The sequence below is a fragment of the Onychomys torridus genome, chromosome 23, assembly GCF_903995425.1.
Source record: "Onychomys torridus chromosome 23, mOncTor1.1, whole genome shotgun sequence".
Taxonomy (NCBI): Eukaryota; Metazoa; Chordata; class Mammalia; order Rodentia; family Cricetidae; genus Onychomys; species Onychomys torridus.
This window is the reverse complement of record NC_050465.1, coordinates 55,587,526-55,603,614: the sequence shown is the minus strand read 5'-3', so window position 1 is coordinate 55,603,614 and position 16,089 is coordinate 55,587,526. Positions and strand designations below refer to the sequence as shown.

Sequence of the window (16,089 nt, the reverse complement as noted above, 5' to 3'; positions counted from 1 at the left end):
GAGGCACTTTTTATATGACACATAGGTTGTGCAAAATACTGCTGGTCCTTACAGTTCTCTTTGGGGTTAGCATTACTGTTTGCTCCCATGGGTTCACTGATTTGCTAAGGTGAGATTTGAACTTGGGGCTCTCTGAATCCTGCCTGTTCCTTTTGCTGATGCCCCTAGCTGTTTATCCAGCCTCAGCCAGGTCCGCTTCAGCTTTGTTTCCCCAAAGGCCTCCACACCATTTTTAAACAGGGCAGGGATTTAAAAGAAGTTGATTTATTTTTTCTAATTCAATTACTGTTCATCAGACCATTTCATCTCCTTGAGCCTTGCTCAAATTATTTTTCCATAGGATCCTAAAAAAAATAATAATAAGGAGGGAGAAAAATGAAGTAATACATTTGCTGGCCAGAACCCAGCCTAAATAACCAGCCTGTTAGGAAGTATAAATGGCACAAACTATCTTTTATAGAAGCTGACCCACCCCCACTTTGTTTCATTACCACCACCACCACCCACCCCCCTCCCCCACCCTCCCACAGTCTGGTGTCTGCTAATGTGCTGATAATTATGGAAGTAACTATAGTGTCAGATACATGGCCCAGCAGCAGAGTCTTTAGGAATCTTCTTTTCAGAGGAAATAGTGTTTTCCCCAACTGTTTAGGCTTTTTTTTTTTCTTCCATAGCAGGAAGAGCTTGAAAGAAAATCCCAAAATGGATAGTCCTTAGGTACAGCACATTAATAAAGAGCAAAGTCAAAAGTAGTAAATAAAATGAAATGGTGGCTAAAGCCAGGTAAGTGTAACCTGGATTGAAATACGGTTGGAAACCCTCCTGCGGGCTGTTTTATTTGGACCAAAAGACACATATTGTTGTGACAGATAATGAAAGTGTCGCAGCTACAGAAATAGCTCATGGAAAGTAACAAAAGATGCAGAGAATGGGAGGATGTCACCTCATCCAAAGGTCCGCTTCCGGAAACCTGTGTCCTGGTTTCCTTTCCAATTAGTGTTCATTACTTAGACTAAGGCAAACGGAGGCACTCTCTAGACTCCAGCAGGCTCCTTGTAGGGCTTGGCCATTGTGTTTTCAGTTACAGAGTATGAAAGGATCCGGAAGCATGAAACTTATGCTGACCCTAGAATGAAATGTACTTTTCAATTTAAAAATAATGCTTAAATGAACTTATATATAAATGAAGAGCGGTGTGTCTTCTATTCCTTATTAATTTTCATTATTCAAACTTATGAAAAGTGGTACCCTCTTTGCTACCTTCTCTGCTAGACATTTTGTTCCTTTCATTGGAGAAATCCCTATCACTCTTAAATATTTGTTGTTTCACACTGCATAAGCGTGGGGTCTCATGCAAGAGAGCTTGTCTGTAAAACTCAGCTATCTTCTCTCATCAACTCTTTCTCAGCATCCTTTACTTGTTTGAAGGCGTCTTTGTTAGACTCCAAGTGGACTGGGGTTTCACTTTAGCTGTAAAATTCATTTACTCTGAAGCTTAATAAGCTAATAAAATATTTTAATTAGCGTTCATTGGCAATGTCAATATCTGTTCTATTCATGTGGTTCCCTCTAGTGGTTAACTTCATGTGGAAATTCCGTTTTCTTCCCAAAGAGCATTGGTTTGTGTGTTTTCTCTGACCAATGTTATGCAGCTATGCCTTCTTCCTACCCTGCTAATGTTTAGTCTTATCCTTTGTTGCCTTAGCAGCAATGGCCAACAAGAAGCATCTCATTTGAGATTGATATACATAGCAACCACCCAAAAGGCCTCCTTTTGATATAGGTTACATGTGAGGAAGACACTCATTGGAGATTTAATGTTTTATTTGCTTTAATAAGCATCCATTGGTCAGTCATAGACTTCAAACTTTGTGTTGAATGCTGTAGAGACTGTGGGGGAGGTTTATGACACAGGGGTCTAGTCTTGAGACATTATTTCAACTTTCAAGAGATACTCATGAGAACACCTGATTCCACAGCATTTGGCAGAGTAGACAAAACTATATTTGCAAAGATTCCTCTGGTTAAATAAAAATACTTCTTGATTTCAGAAATAAAAAGTATAAATAAAAGGCAGACATTTTCCCTGTCTGTATTATAGTTTAGGAGGCTTTAAGAAGGGCCAAGAGAAAAATAGACCTTTGGTTTAAAAAAAAAAAAAAAAAGAAGAAGAAGAAGAAGAAGCTACAGAGCATACTGGTCAAAACCTTTAATCCCAGTACCCAGGAGAGAGTAAGAGGGTAAGAGGTAGGTTCATCTCTGTAAGTTCAAGGGCGGCCTGGTCTACATAGTCAGTTCCAGGCCAACCAAGACAGCACAGTGAGAGCCTATTTAAAAAATAAAAATAAAACAAAACAGAGACCATGAATTAATTCTTATCTTCACAGAAGATAAGAAAAGTAAATACTCCTATAATGTGATTAAAATCAGAGGTCAACCTCTTTTTTTAATCTCTTTGTTTTTTGTCTTCTTTTTTAACTGTATATTTTTTCAACATGCTATTTGACTTAGTTAGGATTAATATTGGTGTGATGAAACACTGTGACCAAAACAACTTCAGAAGAAAGGGTGTGTTTGAATCCAAACAATTCCATATCACTGTTCATCATTGACAAAAGTTGGAACAAGAACTCAAAATAGGCCAGGAACTTGGAGGTAGGAGTTGATGCAGAGGCCATGGAGGGGCTCTGCTTCCTAGCTTATTCCTCACAACTTGCTCAGCTTATATTCTTAGAGAACCCAGGACCACCAGCCCATAGATGGTTCCATCCACAATGAGCTAGATCCTCCCCTATCAATCACCAATTAAGAAAATTCCCTACAAGCTTGCCTACAGCCCAGTCGAATGGAGGCATTTTCTCAAGTGAGGGAGGCTCCCTTCTCTCAGATGACTTTAACCTGTGTCAAGTTGACAGAAAACAAGCCAGCACACTATTGTTAAGGAACTCAGCTTAATGTGTCACATTCTTTTTAATGAGTTATAAATTTAAGTTCCCTAAAGAATACATACAAATGTTGCACCTAAGTGTCCTACCATATACTGTACAAGCAAGTAAGTACAAAAGTACTTGCTCGGTATATAGCTGCTTAGGGGTAGAGGATATCCTTAGTCTCATGCCTTACCATTCTTTCCCACATTTATACATTCTGCCTTCACATTATATGTGGTGTTTGGGAAAACTGAATGTCCACTTTTGACTCTGTCTAAGCAAGATCCTTAAAAAAAAAAAAAAGGAGCAGAAAGAGCCTTGCTTCCAACTCAGAAAGTATAGCCAACTCTGAGAACCCAATAATTTGTGGTTTTGATGGGATTAAATGGCTACTAATTTAATGTGGCGGTAGCTAGAAGCTCTGAGGCTTCTAGGGATTTTATGGAAATGCAACACTGAGATTCCCAATGTCTGCTCTGGTAGGACTTTCAAGCATTAAGCCTCTTAGAAGTAGTAAAAGGGAGGGGCCCTCTTCTTGGTGACCATGTTTCCTGACCACTATCATTATCAGACAGGAGGGTTGGGGTGGTACCTGTTCTTTAGAGAGGCTCATATAATTGATGCCCATTTGGGTTGTTTATTTAAATGTATTCTATTTCTGAAGTACAGCTGACATACAAATAGACATGACCAGACAAAAGAACATAAGAAGCAATCATTCGAATGTATTCCCTAGTATGGCATGTGCTGTATAAGAAATGTATGTTCTTGTCTCTTTCCAGAGGGTTCCACACTCAAGTAGACAGTGTTTCCTTTCTTAATAAGAGAATACCAGTACTCACAGGAACTTGGTGGAATTAAGGGGCGGGGGAGAGAATTTTCCTTTAAATGAGAATCTTTGAAGTACAATTCTTTGGCTCATACTGTAAGAAACAAAGCATTGTATACTATCCATATAGAAGCTGGTGCTCCTCATAACCAAATGCCCTCTGACAGCAGGACTTTCTCCTCTTCCAGGGATCATGATGTACAGCCATCCTTATCCAGGCGTGCAAGACCAGGAACAAGCCACGTAAGCCCATCTCTCGCCTTGGCATGACTCCTTCCTCATTGGCATAGCCGAGCGTCTGTATAATGCCCAATAATGGGAAATCACAGTGGTATCCGAATGAATGTCAGTCTAGAAGCCTGGTAATATAAGTCACTGACTGGGATAAAAGGAAGTCTCTGGGAGGATGTGGAGAAGGGCTGCCAAGTAGAGCTTGTTGCCTGCAGATTCACCCAATCTGCTGCTTTTATGAGTCAAGTGCACAAGCACTTCATCATTCCGACTTTCCTGCATAGCATTTAAGTACCGCTCCTTCGCTCCAGATCTATATATCCCTTACGTACACTCCGTAACCCTTGGAGACCGAGGCTTTTCTATCACACATCCCTAGCCAATTCAGATGCGCTAGTGCTACATTTATTCCCAGGGTCACAGCAGAGTCATGTGGAAGACAGTATCTGGCTGCCTTGCAGGGAGCCTTATTTGTGTTCCAGACATCTCTTGTACTGTTTTGTTGATAGTTTTAGTCATGAATCTTCCTGAAGGGAAAAGAGATCCAAGAACTTAGCTGTGCTTTCCTCTCCCTATTGCTTATGATAGAATCAGCAGTTTAATCGATATTTTGGTGGCGCTGTCCATCCTGATGGGCTACTCTGTCACCACGGCCAGCTTTGTTACCTACATTGTCAGGGAGCATCAGACCAAAGCCAAGCAACTGCAGCACATTTCCGGCATCGGTGTGACGTGCTACTGGGTGACAAATTTCATCTACGACATGGTGAGTAACTTCTGCCGTTGCGAGAGGGACAGGATCAATTTGAACTTAAGAAGCCTGGCAGCTTTACATTCAAGTGTTATTTGCTTTAATTATCCAAATTATTACTGCAAGGACAGCGAATTAAGTAAAACCAATTGGGTCTGGCTTATATTCATCCGATGGTGGGTGGGGAAAGAAAGCTACCTCCGCTTATCTCTGAAATATCAGATTCCCACAGTGCACGTTAACATGTGGATTCCTGGGCCCCTCTCCAGGTCTATTAAATCTGTGTCTTGGGAAATGGAGTGTGGAAAGCATGCATTTCAAACAAGATCCCCCAGGTGATTTTTAAGCACATTGAAGTCTGAGAACCACTACTGTGGCAAAATAGAAGCTGAACAGCATTACCCCATTGTGCCAAATAATCAAGCTTATAAAAATTTAATCAACTAATAGTGAGAAATTCAAAGTAGTAGCTCCTGCTGAATGATACACTAGAGAAGATTACCAGAGACAAGGAAGGATGTAGTTCATTGATAGCACTCTCCCTTATGTAAAGTGTTCCCCAAGTTCAGATGATCAGACTTGACTCCAAATGTACCAATGTTGGCCAAGAGCCCAGAGGAGTATGCATTTGCCCGCAATTGCAACTACTGTTTGAGTTGTTGTCAAGATCATTGGCTTGAAGAGTCGGGGAGTAATTAACCACAGATCCATTCTGTTAATGCATCTAGTGAGGTCTGAAATGTGCTTGTTGTAGAAGCCAAGTCCAAAGGAATGGTAATGACTGCTAAGGACTTCACGGGAGCTTAAATGTTAAGGAAGCTTCAATGTGTGCTCTGTGAAGGTCTGCTTAGTGCTGAGATCCTGTTGTCTGAATACCGATGCTCATTGCAGATCACAAAACCCCCCTGACCATCACCCTCAAATTGAGGTACCACCGCCTACACTCCATGCACCTTGCTGCAAACATGTACCTTGCTGCAAACTCTTCAGCCTTTAATGCCTTTACTTGCCAGCAGAACACTGAGGTTTTTGTTCATGTACCTGTGATTTCAAGAACGTGCGAGAACTGTCGCCCTGCCATTTTGCACGGAATGCCTAACACTGATAACCAAACCTCAGAAAGCAGTCATGTGAGAGAGCAGCCGCATCCAAAACGAAATCAATACTTTGAGGACTGACTCTAATACCAAGAAGCCTGGCTTTCTTATCTTTCTCCCGGAACCTCTGTCACTGAATGACCCCAAGTCTTAAGCCTAGAGGCAGGAACACAGGATACTTCCTGTATATCTAGATAGATGGAAGCTGCCTTGACCGCATATCAGAGAAGACAAATTCTAAAGTGAAATAAATGCAAAAGAAGCTACATGTTACATGCAACAGGAAGATACTTAAAAATTCATTCCTTCGGAATTTTTCTAGGTCAAGTTACTGCAGTTTTAAACTAGACGGCTTATTGATTTAAAAAGAATGCTCGCCATATATTAAAGCCTTGTTTTGTCTGTATCCATAGGTCTTCTACTTGGTCCCGGTAGCATTTTCCATTGGTGTCATTGCGATTTTCAAGCTACCTGCCTTCTATAACGAAAACAATCTAGGCGCTGTGTCTCTTCTGCTTCTGCTGTTTGGGTAAGCTGCTGATTAGGCAACAAATAAAGAATTAACAGAAGTAAGCCCTCCCAGACACATAGGGCCTTAGTCTCGTTAGCAAATTTACAGTTGTCTTGGGGTCATTTGACATGAGCGATGACTAGCAATATATTACACTTGCTAGTCTGCAGTCTGCAAGTACCATACTTTTGAAAATTAACATTGTTAGCACTAACAGGTGCTTACTGGGTACCACGTATTGTACCAACTGACACACATGGTCTAAATTACATAAAATGGATATTTTAGAGTGACCAGAAGCATATGAATGTGTATGGGTATATGTACTGACCAATTCAATGACTATATATGACTTTATAAGGTATATGTAAGTTTATTTCTGTTTATTTTTATTTGTCTTTTAGAGACGCCTGGGGCATACCGTTGATTCTGTATTAGAGTAATGCAAGTTGCATAATGTAATTGATATTCAGTGGAAAAGTTGGTTATACTGCAAAAGCATGGATAGTATCTTTTAGTTAAAACTGAGGCAGCTATAGGGCCTTTCTTCTGTCTCTAGATCTACTTAAAATGACAGGTGCTCATCTTTGCTCAACCGAGGCCACCTGTCTTCTGACCACACCTTGACTGCTTAACTACCTGTGATGATGTCATTATCTTTCCTTGATTTTGAAATGAAAAGACTCATTCAGGTTGAACTCCTATTTCTGAGCAGCAGAAATCTTGCCTGGACAGGGTAACACTGTGCCCTGCAGAGGATTAATTTACAGTTGTGATGATGGGAAAACTATCTGGGGCTTTCTAAGAGAGAGGCTTCTTGTCATTTTCAAAAACATCTTTGAAGGTGTCTTGTCAAAATGAGGACTGAAATGGAGACCTAGCTTCAGGGATTTGCCACCCATCACTCATGTTTGCTTTTCCTTTGGAAGCACAGCTAAGTTTTGTTTTTATGGTTTTGTACAGTAGAATAACTGAGGCAGAATTATAACTTTTAGTATTATCATCCTACAGCTATGCAACATTTTCTTGGATGTATTTGCTGGCTGGTCTCTTCCATGAAACAGGAATGGCCTTCATCACCTACGTCTGTGTCAACCTGTTTTTTGGCATCAATTCCATCGTTTCCTTGTCGGTGGTATACTTCCTTTCCAAGGAAAAACCGAATGACCCGGTAAGGTCCTTTATCCGCCATTAAACTTCAGCAAACGAACCAGAAGCCTTAATATGTTCCATGTGGAAAGATTATCTTTACTCTGTATTTAAATAGAAAAGAATATCATTTGATTTTATTGACTTTAGAAAAGGAGACAGTATATCTTAAAAAAAAATTAAGCTCTATCTAGGCTAATGCTTATTATTGTATTTACTGAATGTTAATAATACTGACTTTTGCTAGGTCTTGAGTAAACTGATAGATACGAGATCAGATAGACTGTATGATACCTATTGTTCAGTTAAACATTTTACTCACTAACAAATCCCTAAGGTACAGTGGCTGTGGGTTAGGATTCATTTGAACACTCATAGAGGGGGGAAAAAAAAAGCTAATTCCTTCCCTTTCAATCATGTATTGGAATCTGCTTCATTGTAAGCATCACTCTCCATTCAGAGCTAACAATTATGATTAGTGAAAGAGAAGCACTAACAGTACCAGGCAATTGAACTCAAAAGAATAGAGAGGAAATGAAGCGAGGTGAGCGACAGACAAGGACACTCCAGGAGGAGGAAGGAAAATCAGGAGGTGGAAGTAGTTGGCCTCAAGTGTGAATAACGTGAGAAGGAGCCATTTGGGCCTCTTTGGTATTTGTTGTCTTTCCTCCCATCTCAGTTCACCTTGTCAGTCTCTCCCAGGGTGAGATTCCGTGAAGTTGGGAGCTTTGCTGAGCCCCCTCTCACTCAGGAACCCACTGATGCTGTTTTGGATCCCACCCTTCTTGCCAGGCTTACCTGCCCTCTAGTCTAAGGCAGGTCTAGAAATGACTTTGCCTCCAGGATTGGGCCTGATACCTTGGGCCACGTCAAGAAAAACATTTTTTTTACTTGTATTTTGATGATAAATTCTGCCATTTGTAGAGCAAATACAACTTGCAGTTCCAGGACAGATGTGAAGTAATTGTACAGGCTTCCTCATATGTCTTTGCTTGGTTTTAAATTTTTGTCAAGTTGTTGGAATCCTAAAACTAAATTTTGCTATTTCTTTTATTTCAGACTCTAGAACTTATTTCTGAAACCCTGAAGCGAATTTTCCTGATATTCCCTCAATTCTGTTTTGGTTACGGTTTGATTGAACTCTCTCAGCAACAAGCAGTCCTGGATTTCTTAAAGGCATATGGTGTGGAATATCCAAGTGAAACCTTCGAAATGGATAAGCTAGGTGCAATGTTTGTGGCTTTGGTTTCTCAGGGCACCATGTTTTTCTTGTTGCGCCTCCTCATCAATGAATGGCTGATAAAGAAGCTCAGGTAAGCCACATGAAAGCAGTGTTTGCCCTCCGTGACATTCAAGTCAGAATATTCAAGGATGAGCAGAAATCCTGGTGTCTCCTCTCGTAACATGAGGAGGTCTACATTAAAATCCTTTTAACACGTGGTATTTATTGTAACTTATCATTCATTTAACTCTAGTAAATGGCTCTCATAGTAAACAGCCTTTCTATGTGTCTGCAAGTATTGATGTGGAAAAGGGATGCAATTAAGTAAGCATAGCCTTAAAGAGACTGAAAGTCAGCGACGGAGAGAAAATATGTACAAAAACAAAGAGGTCGAGTTGAGGGAGATGATAAAGACTTGAAGGTCAAAAGTGAACAAGAAGTTAGTGTGTAGCGTGGACAGCGAGTCTCAGAAAAGATGGCTGGGATGAAGTAAGGAGAACATCAAAAAGGAAAAGAGGGAAGCGTCTGAGTATATTTACCCCGAACCAGCACTGTCTTCCTAGGAAGTGTTCCTATGGATGATACCACAAACTCAGACTTGCATATGCAAAGTTACTCACCATACTGACCATTTCTAATAGCAAAAGTGTGGAAACAACCAGCATTCCATTATTTAGGGGTTGCTTAATTTATGTACATATATTTGTAAATGTAACACTGTTGAGCTCTTAGAAAGAATGATCCAGGGGCTGGAGGCATGGTTCAGTGGAGGAGAATGCTTGCTCTGTAAGCATGAGGACCTGAATCCAGATGCCCAGCACCTCATGAAAAGCCTACCATATCCCAGCAAAAGACTGTAACTCCAGCACTGTTGGCTGCAGGGTGAGACAGACAAATCCATGGGGCATGCTAGCGATCTACTCTAACCAAAACTGCAAGCCCTGGCTTCAGTGAGAGACTCTGCCTCAAAGAATAAAGTGTAGAGTAATGATAAAGCAGGGCACCCAACATCCTTTTCTGCATGAGTGTGCATGGTCAAGTATACTTGCACCTATATAATCAAATATACACATATAAAACATACACGTGCACACAGAGAATGAATGATCTGGTTACCTATGTAATATTTGTTAGATAAAAGTGAAAGGTTAAGAAATGAGTATTATATATTATCATGTGAGTTAAAAAGAAATTTACCTTCTTATAGTAGATTATCTTTATTGTCAGTGTTGTTTGAATACTGATTACTTTTCATATTCTACTTTCTAGTACCATTGAACTTTAATATGTACCTGCATTACCTATTTAAAATAAAAATTTAATTAAGTAATAATAAAAGGAAAGGAGGAAAATACTGTAGATGACTTAAGGAAAATTATTCAATTTGATTAGAAGATAGAATAAATGTAATGAAATAGTAGGTCATTTAGACTTACTGTATGGTTGGGAAGGTTATGGGATCTCATGAATGCTTAGTAAAGGGATCTGGTTTGGACTTTATTTAACAAACCAATGGCTGTCTACTAAAGGTTAATGACTAGAGAGCACTGTGATTGATCACATGATGTGTTAGCAGGTGTCACTTTGTAGAAGCAGTACAGATTGGAGTGCAGGAGACAGAGACACAGGAGTAGTTTGAGGTTACTGATAAATGCAGGCAAGACAGAAGCTTATAGGAGAGCTAGAAATAGGAAGAAAAATGGTCCATGACTGAGGGTTCCAAGGCATTTTCAATATTTGGAGACAGACTGCATGAGTGGGCTTTAGACTACATCTTAGATGAGACATTAGCTGTAAACAGAATACAGAATAAATGGCACTTGGATTATAGATTATTTTGAGAGGAGATCTGCTGATTGCCAGCAGTACCAAGCTGGGTTTTCTCCCTGCTCCCTTCCCCCCATTGAAAAAATAAGGAGAGAAAAGAGAATATTGTTGAGTGTAGACCTCATTTTAGACTTACCACAGTAAACAGGAAGGTGGAGGAAGAAGAAATAGAGAAAGAAGAGGGGCAAGAGGAGTAGGAGAGAGGAGGAAGAGGAAGGAGAAGGAGGAGGTAGAGGAAAAGGAGGAGGAGATAGTTGTCACAGCAATAAGGTGATGGGGGATCTTGGACTCATAGGTATTGAGTTCTACTAAATGATTCTGAACTCCTGATTAGAAGCTGACTTTCAGACATGCATCTCATTGTTACTGAAATGAGTATTTTGAATGTTAACAGTGGATCTCTAAACATTTCATATGTGGAAAGTAAACACTATTTACAAGCAGTGTAGAGAATATGGGAAGAACGGTACTATTGCCACCCAAGTCATTTAAACAGGACAACGTAACAAATGTAAGAGCAGCCTAAGAGTAGGCAGTATGCTCCAAGGTAAGTGAGGGCATTGTAGTGTCCAGACTGAGTGGCTTCATTTCAGAATCTGTCATATAAAATCACTGGGTCTGGATTTCAGGCTCTTCTTCAGAAAATTTTCATCTTCGCCTATCATGGAGATAGTAGATGAAGATGAAGATGTGCAGGCCGAGAGATTAAGAGTTGAGAGTGGTGCAGCTGAGTTTGACCTGGTCCAACTCCATCGTCTCACAAAGACCTATCAACTTATCCACAAAAAGATAATAGCTGTTAACAACATCAGCCTTGGGATACCTGCTGGAGAGGTAGGGACCATGATTTTAGTCTTCTAGAAACAGAAGACTCAAGCCCTGAGTATTTTCCTGGGCTAGGTGTGTTTCTGTGTGTGTATGTGTGTGTGTGTGAGGGGGGGGGTGAGGGAGAGGGAGAGAAAGAGGGAGGGAGGGAGGGAAGGAGGGAGAGAGAGAGAGAGAGAGAGAGAGAGAGAGAGAGAGAGAGAGAGAGAGAATTTGCTGTATGAATATTTGCTGTTGCCAGGGAAGATTCACCTCCAGCACATAGCAAGTCCTAAGCACACCTTTCCACTGCTGCTATCTCTGGAGTGGACTATTGGCAGGACTATAATCCTTGTTCAGGATGCTTTCTGGCATCTCTCATCCCTAGGCACGTTCAAAGTCTACCTGAATGACAGCTGTTTTCAGAGGGGACATCTTAGCATTCATTCACTTCTATTAAGTCTTTCACAGACACAAGATTGAGGTAGCTTTGAAAGAAGAAAAAGAATATGGCTATCTCACTGTAGTTTTCTTTTCTTTTTTTTTAAAGATAGTTTATTTATTTTTATTTTATGCGCACTGGTGTTTTACCTGCATGTATGTCTGTGTGAGGGTGTCAGGTCCCCTAGAACTGAAGTTACAGAGAGCTGTGAGTTGCCATGTGGGTGCTGGGAATTGAATCCGAGTCCTCTGCAAGAGAAGTCAGTATTCTTAACCACTGAGGCATCTCTCCAGCCCCTCCTTTTAGTTTTCTGAGCAGAGCTGGAGAGTGCATACATCAAAATCATTTGATGATGTAAATTATTGCATCAGTGGCTTTTTCAATAAAGTTGTGATTTTTTTGTAAATTATGTGAAATCTATAACTGTAATTACTTCTTTGAGTTAGCATATTTTACTTGAGGGGTAGTTTATCATGTCTCATAAAGAGGAACTACAGCATATGTAAAGCAGACCCTCTTTATATACAGATGTTCAGATGCTTAGAGGGAAAAGAACACACAATACCCATTTGTTTTAGAAGATAAAGTCTTACCAAATGCCATCAGAGCAGTATACTATCCAGAAATAATTCTAGTGTTATATTCTTCCTGGGAAGGTGTCTCACCCAGGAGGAAGAAGGAATTACAATAGCAACATGTCTCTATAGCTTACACCTTTTTCTTTCTCTCCCCATCCCAGTGCTTTGGCCTCCTTGGTGTGAACGGAGCAGGGAAAACCACTATATTTAAGATGCTGACTGGAGACATAATTCCTTCCAGTGGAAACATTCTGATCAGGAACAAGAGCGGGTACAAATAAATACTTCTACTTACTGAGCACACATAATTTTAACAAACTGTTATGTAATTTTGTGATCGAATTATTATTAAACCTTTGTAGCCTAAGGAGGGGATTGTTGAAGTGATTGAGGTTTATTTTAAACCTTAATGATGACTCTGGTAGTAAGAGTATTTTCTCCCTTTTATCAAAATTCTGTCTGTATTAACCACAACAAAGCCACTAACCCAATGCTTAGTGACCTATTATTAGAAACTCATGTGTTCTGATCTCCATTTAGATCCCTGGGTCATGTGGATTCTCACAGCTCATTGGTTGGCTACTGCCCTCAGGAGGATGCCTTAGATGACCTGGTAACTGTGGAAGAACACTTGTATTTCTACGCCAGAGTGCATGGGATTCCAGAGAAAGACATCAAAGAAGTGAGTCGATGTGTGGAAAACAGCTTAATTTGAAGACCACTGTTATTTCTATTGCTCTTCCCATGATTCCCTGGCAAAGCCAATGTGCCACATAGGAAACCCTAACACCCCTCTAACCAGTTTTGAGCCAACTTGGCTTGATTGTATTTTCTATTTCTATGCCTGCTCAAAAGCTTGGCTTTAGGAGCTTCTTAGCCTGAGTTTGTTGAATTCCCTTAGTAAATAGATATCCACACTGTAGTGGGTAGCCATCCCAGCCTTGGCCTGGAAGTTCCAACCCCCATTGAGGCTTTGTTAATGGTCACACCCACAAGGCGGGGCTGAGGGACGAAGTGGAAGACCCAGGATCTAGAGGAGAGGTCTCCTTTGGTTCTGGGATGCTGGACGCTGGAGGTAGACCAGCGGTGTTCTGCTCAGTCTTTTTTTTTTTTTTTTTAGTTAAAAGGGAGGTTTATTTTGTGGGGTAACTTACAAATGAAGGGATAGGTTGTAGAGTCTGGCAAAGGTATAGGGGCAGTCTTGCCGTGTTCTTTGGAGAACTCTGCTCGGTCTACCTCCAGCGTCCAGGGTCCTGGAACCAAGAGAGCTCTCCTCTCCATCCTAGGTCTTCCGCTTCCTCCTCCGCCCCGCAAGGCGTGACCATTACCAAAGCCTCAATGGGGGTTGGAACTTCTAGGCCAAGACTGGGATGGCTACCCACTACACACACTGTGTTTGACTCCAAGTTGAACCTTGACTGGTGATGCTAGTGTTTTTTTTTTTAAATTGTTCAAATAAATATTGGTACACGTGGTTCTCTGCAAAATGTCCAAGTGGAATAGAAGGACTTCCATTTCTACTTTTTTTCTTTTTATTTATTACTGCAGGGGATTGAACCCAGGGCTTCATGCATGCTAAACATATAAGTGACAATACTGACCTTGATTTTGACTTTTACTCTGTAACTCTGTATACCACTGCAATGGTTTATTTTTGGAATGGAATGACTATACTCTTGGGGGACATTCTTTTGTTCTTCAAATTCTGGAGACTTGGTGGGAACATCCAACTAGGATTTCATCATTTTTCTAGGGTTTACTTAACTACAGAAATAGCTCCAAGAACCTGTAGTTCCTAATGCATGACGGTTTTGATAGCAGGTCAGTTTTAAATAGACTTAGAGTCTTTCCGAGAACTCACACCTCAGTAAGACAAAAGATGAAGCATGATGGCAATCAATGGGAAACCTCCTCTGAACTCTGCCTTAGGTCTCTTCAGCTTTTAAGCGTTGTAGGAAAATCCTGTGGTAATAGCAGAAGGCAGGCTGCAATTGAAAACACATACAAACATTTGGAGTGAGGGGTCTTATTTGAAACTGTACCTCCAGGAAATTGTTTTTCTCTCTATGATGAAGTGTTAATTTATAATAGTTCTTTTAAAGATGAAAACAAAATCTGTCTTGAATCAAAATATTTTCATTTCTACTAGGCCTATATGTGCCACAAGAAACATTTCTTGTTTTCTTTCCATTTTGTGCTTTTAAGGGGCAGGTTGCCTAATTCCTCTTCTTCTTATCCACAGACTGTTCATAAACTCCTTAGGAGACTTCACTTGATGTCCTACAAGGACAAATCTACCTCCATGTGCAGTTATGGCACAAAAAGGAAGCTGTCCACTGCCCTGGCCTTAATAGGGAAACCCTCGATCCTCCTGCTGGTAAGAGAGGCATTATGAATAAAACTATGAGGAATTAGACAAGACACCAGACTTGTCACCTCACCAGCAGCACCACCAACATGTAATGAAGTCACACTGTGCGCCAGTTACTGTCGAAGCATGCATACCACCCCATTAGGAGAATTTGTATTAGCAAATAATGTATGATCCTGGCAGTGTTCTTAGGAAACATTTTGTGTCTGAAGCAATGGCGCAGGAGGCCCCCGAGAAAACTCTCAGCATGTGAATGGGAAATAGCAACAACAAACTCAGGGGGTTCAAATAAGTTACAGAACAGGTTCCAATTTAATTCCCACTTATTGATGAAACTATATTTCTGTTAGGTCCTGATCAAGTGAACTAGCAGTTTCCAATTTTTCTACTGAGGAAGAAGGGTGCATTTTAGAACAAAGTGTTGTGCTAAAATTATATTCCTTTGTAGCTTGAAAATATGAGTTGTTTAGTTTGTGAAGTGATGGAAAATACACTGTGTTGTCTTATATGAAATTGGGAGGGATAAAAAATACATTCTACATTTACATTTGGTTAAGAGCTGAAAATTTTTTTAATTGGTCATCGGAAAATACAAATTGCACATACTAGTGATATAGTATTCTGCTCCCAAGGCCCATCAAAGCAAAAGGGCCTTTATTTCTGAGAAATAAACATGTCCTTATTTTGGAAGATTGCCTCCATTCAAGGACCTCCAAATTTTAAAAGAACTTTAACTGCGTGCAGTAAAATCCAGTCATCAATCACCACATTATTCTAGGGATTAAGTCACACAGTGGATCCAATTATTTAAACTGCCCAGACAGACCATATTTCCAGAATACTGGAAGCTTATAATGCATTACATCGCTGCCAGTCAGTGTTTATAATGGAGCCCTATTGTGCAAGCATCCCTTAAACTGAACAAAACAATCCTTGGCCACCCTTGTGAGATAATAGACGTAAAGCAGTTTGCATGTAAAAGTACCATGTAAATGTTATGTAGTAATGAGCTGAGGAAATACAGGTGACAAGAGGAAGACACTGCTGTTCTTCTGTGTAAATATACTGCATACTCATTTCATTTTCTTCAAAAATAGACACAGTGACAATACCTCCTTTATCATTTCCCCCAAGTAATGCTCATCGTTCTATTTCAATTTAGCATACTACTATGTGCAACGAGCTTCTGACAGCCCAGTTCTTTCCATCATGCATACATTTTGAAAATTTTTATTTAATTTTGACCCATAGTTTGTTTTTATTTATCACCTATTGGGATCCATTATTGCTTGTTGACATTATCTGTTGTTTTTTTTTTTTTTTTTTAAAGAATCTCCTGTCTGAATC

General features: G+C 40.2%; 1 protein-coding gene across 1 annotated transcript in view; it reads left to right on the top strand.

The window, feature by feature from the left end:
* The window catches only part of Abca12 (ATP binding cassette subfamily A member 12), a 167,874-nt gene that overhangs the window by 143,474 nt on the left and 8,311 nt on the right, over window positions 1–16,089 (top strand). The window contains exons 40-48 of the mRNA XM_036172750.1: window positions 3,948–4,002; window positions 4,579–4,756; window positions 6,252–6,367; window positions 7,361–7,520; window positions 8,558–8,811; window positions 11,177–11,381; window positions 12,533–12,642; window positions 12,912–13,053; window positions 14,614–14,748. Of these exons, the coding sequence (XP_036028643.1) occupies window positions 3,948–4,002; window positions 4,579–4,756; window positions 6,252–6,367; window positions 7,361–7,520; window positions 8,558–8,811; window positions 11,177–11,381; window positions 12,533–12,642; window positions 12,912–13,053; window positions 14,614–14,748 (1,355 nt within the window). The remainder of the gene's footprint in view (window positions 1–3,947; window positions 4,003–4,578; window positions 4,757–6,251; window positions 6,368–7,360; window positions 7,521–8,557; window positions 8,812–11,176; window positions 11,382–12,532; window positions 12,643–12,911; window positions 13,054–14,613; window positions 14,749–16,089) is intronic.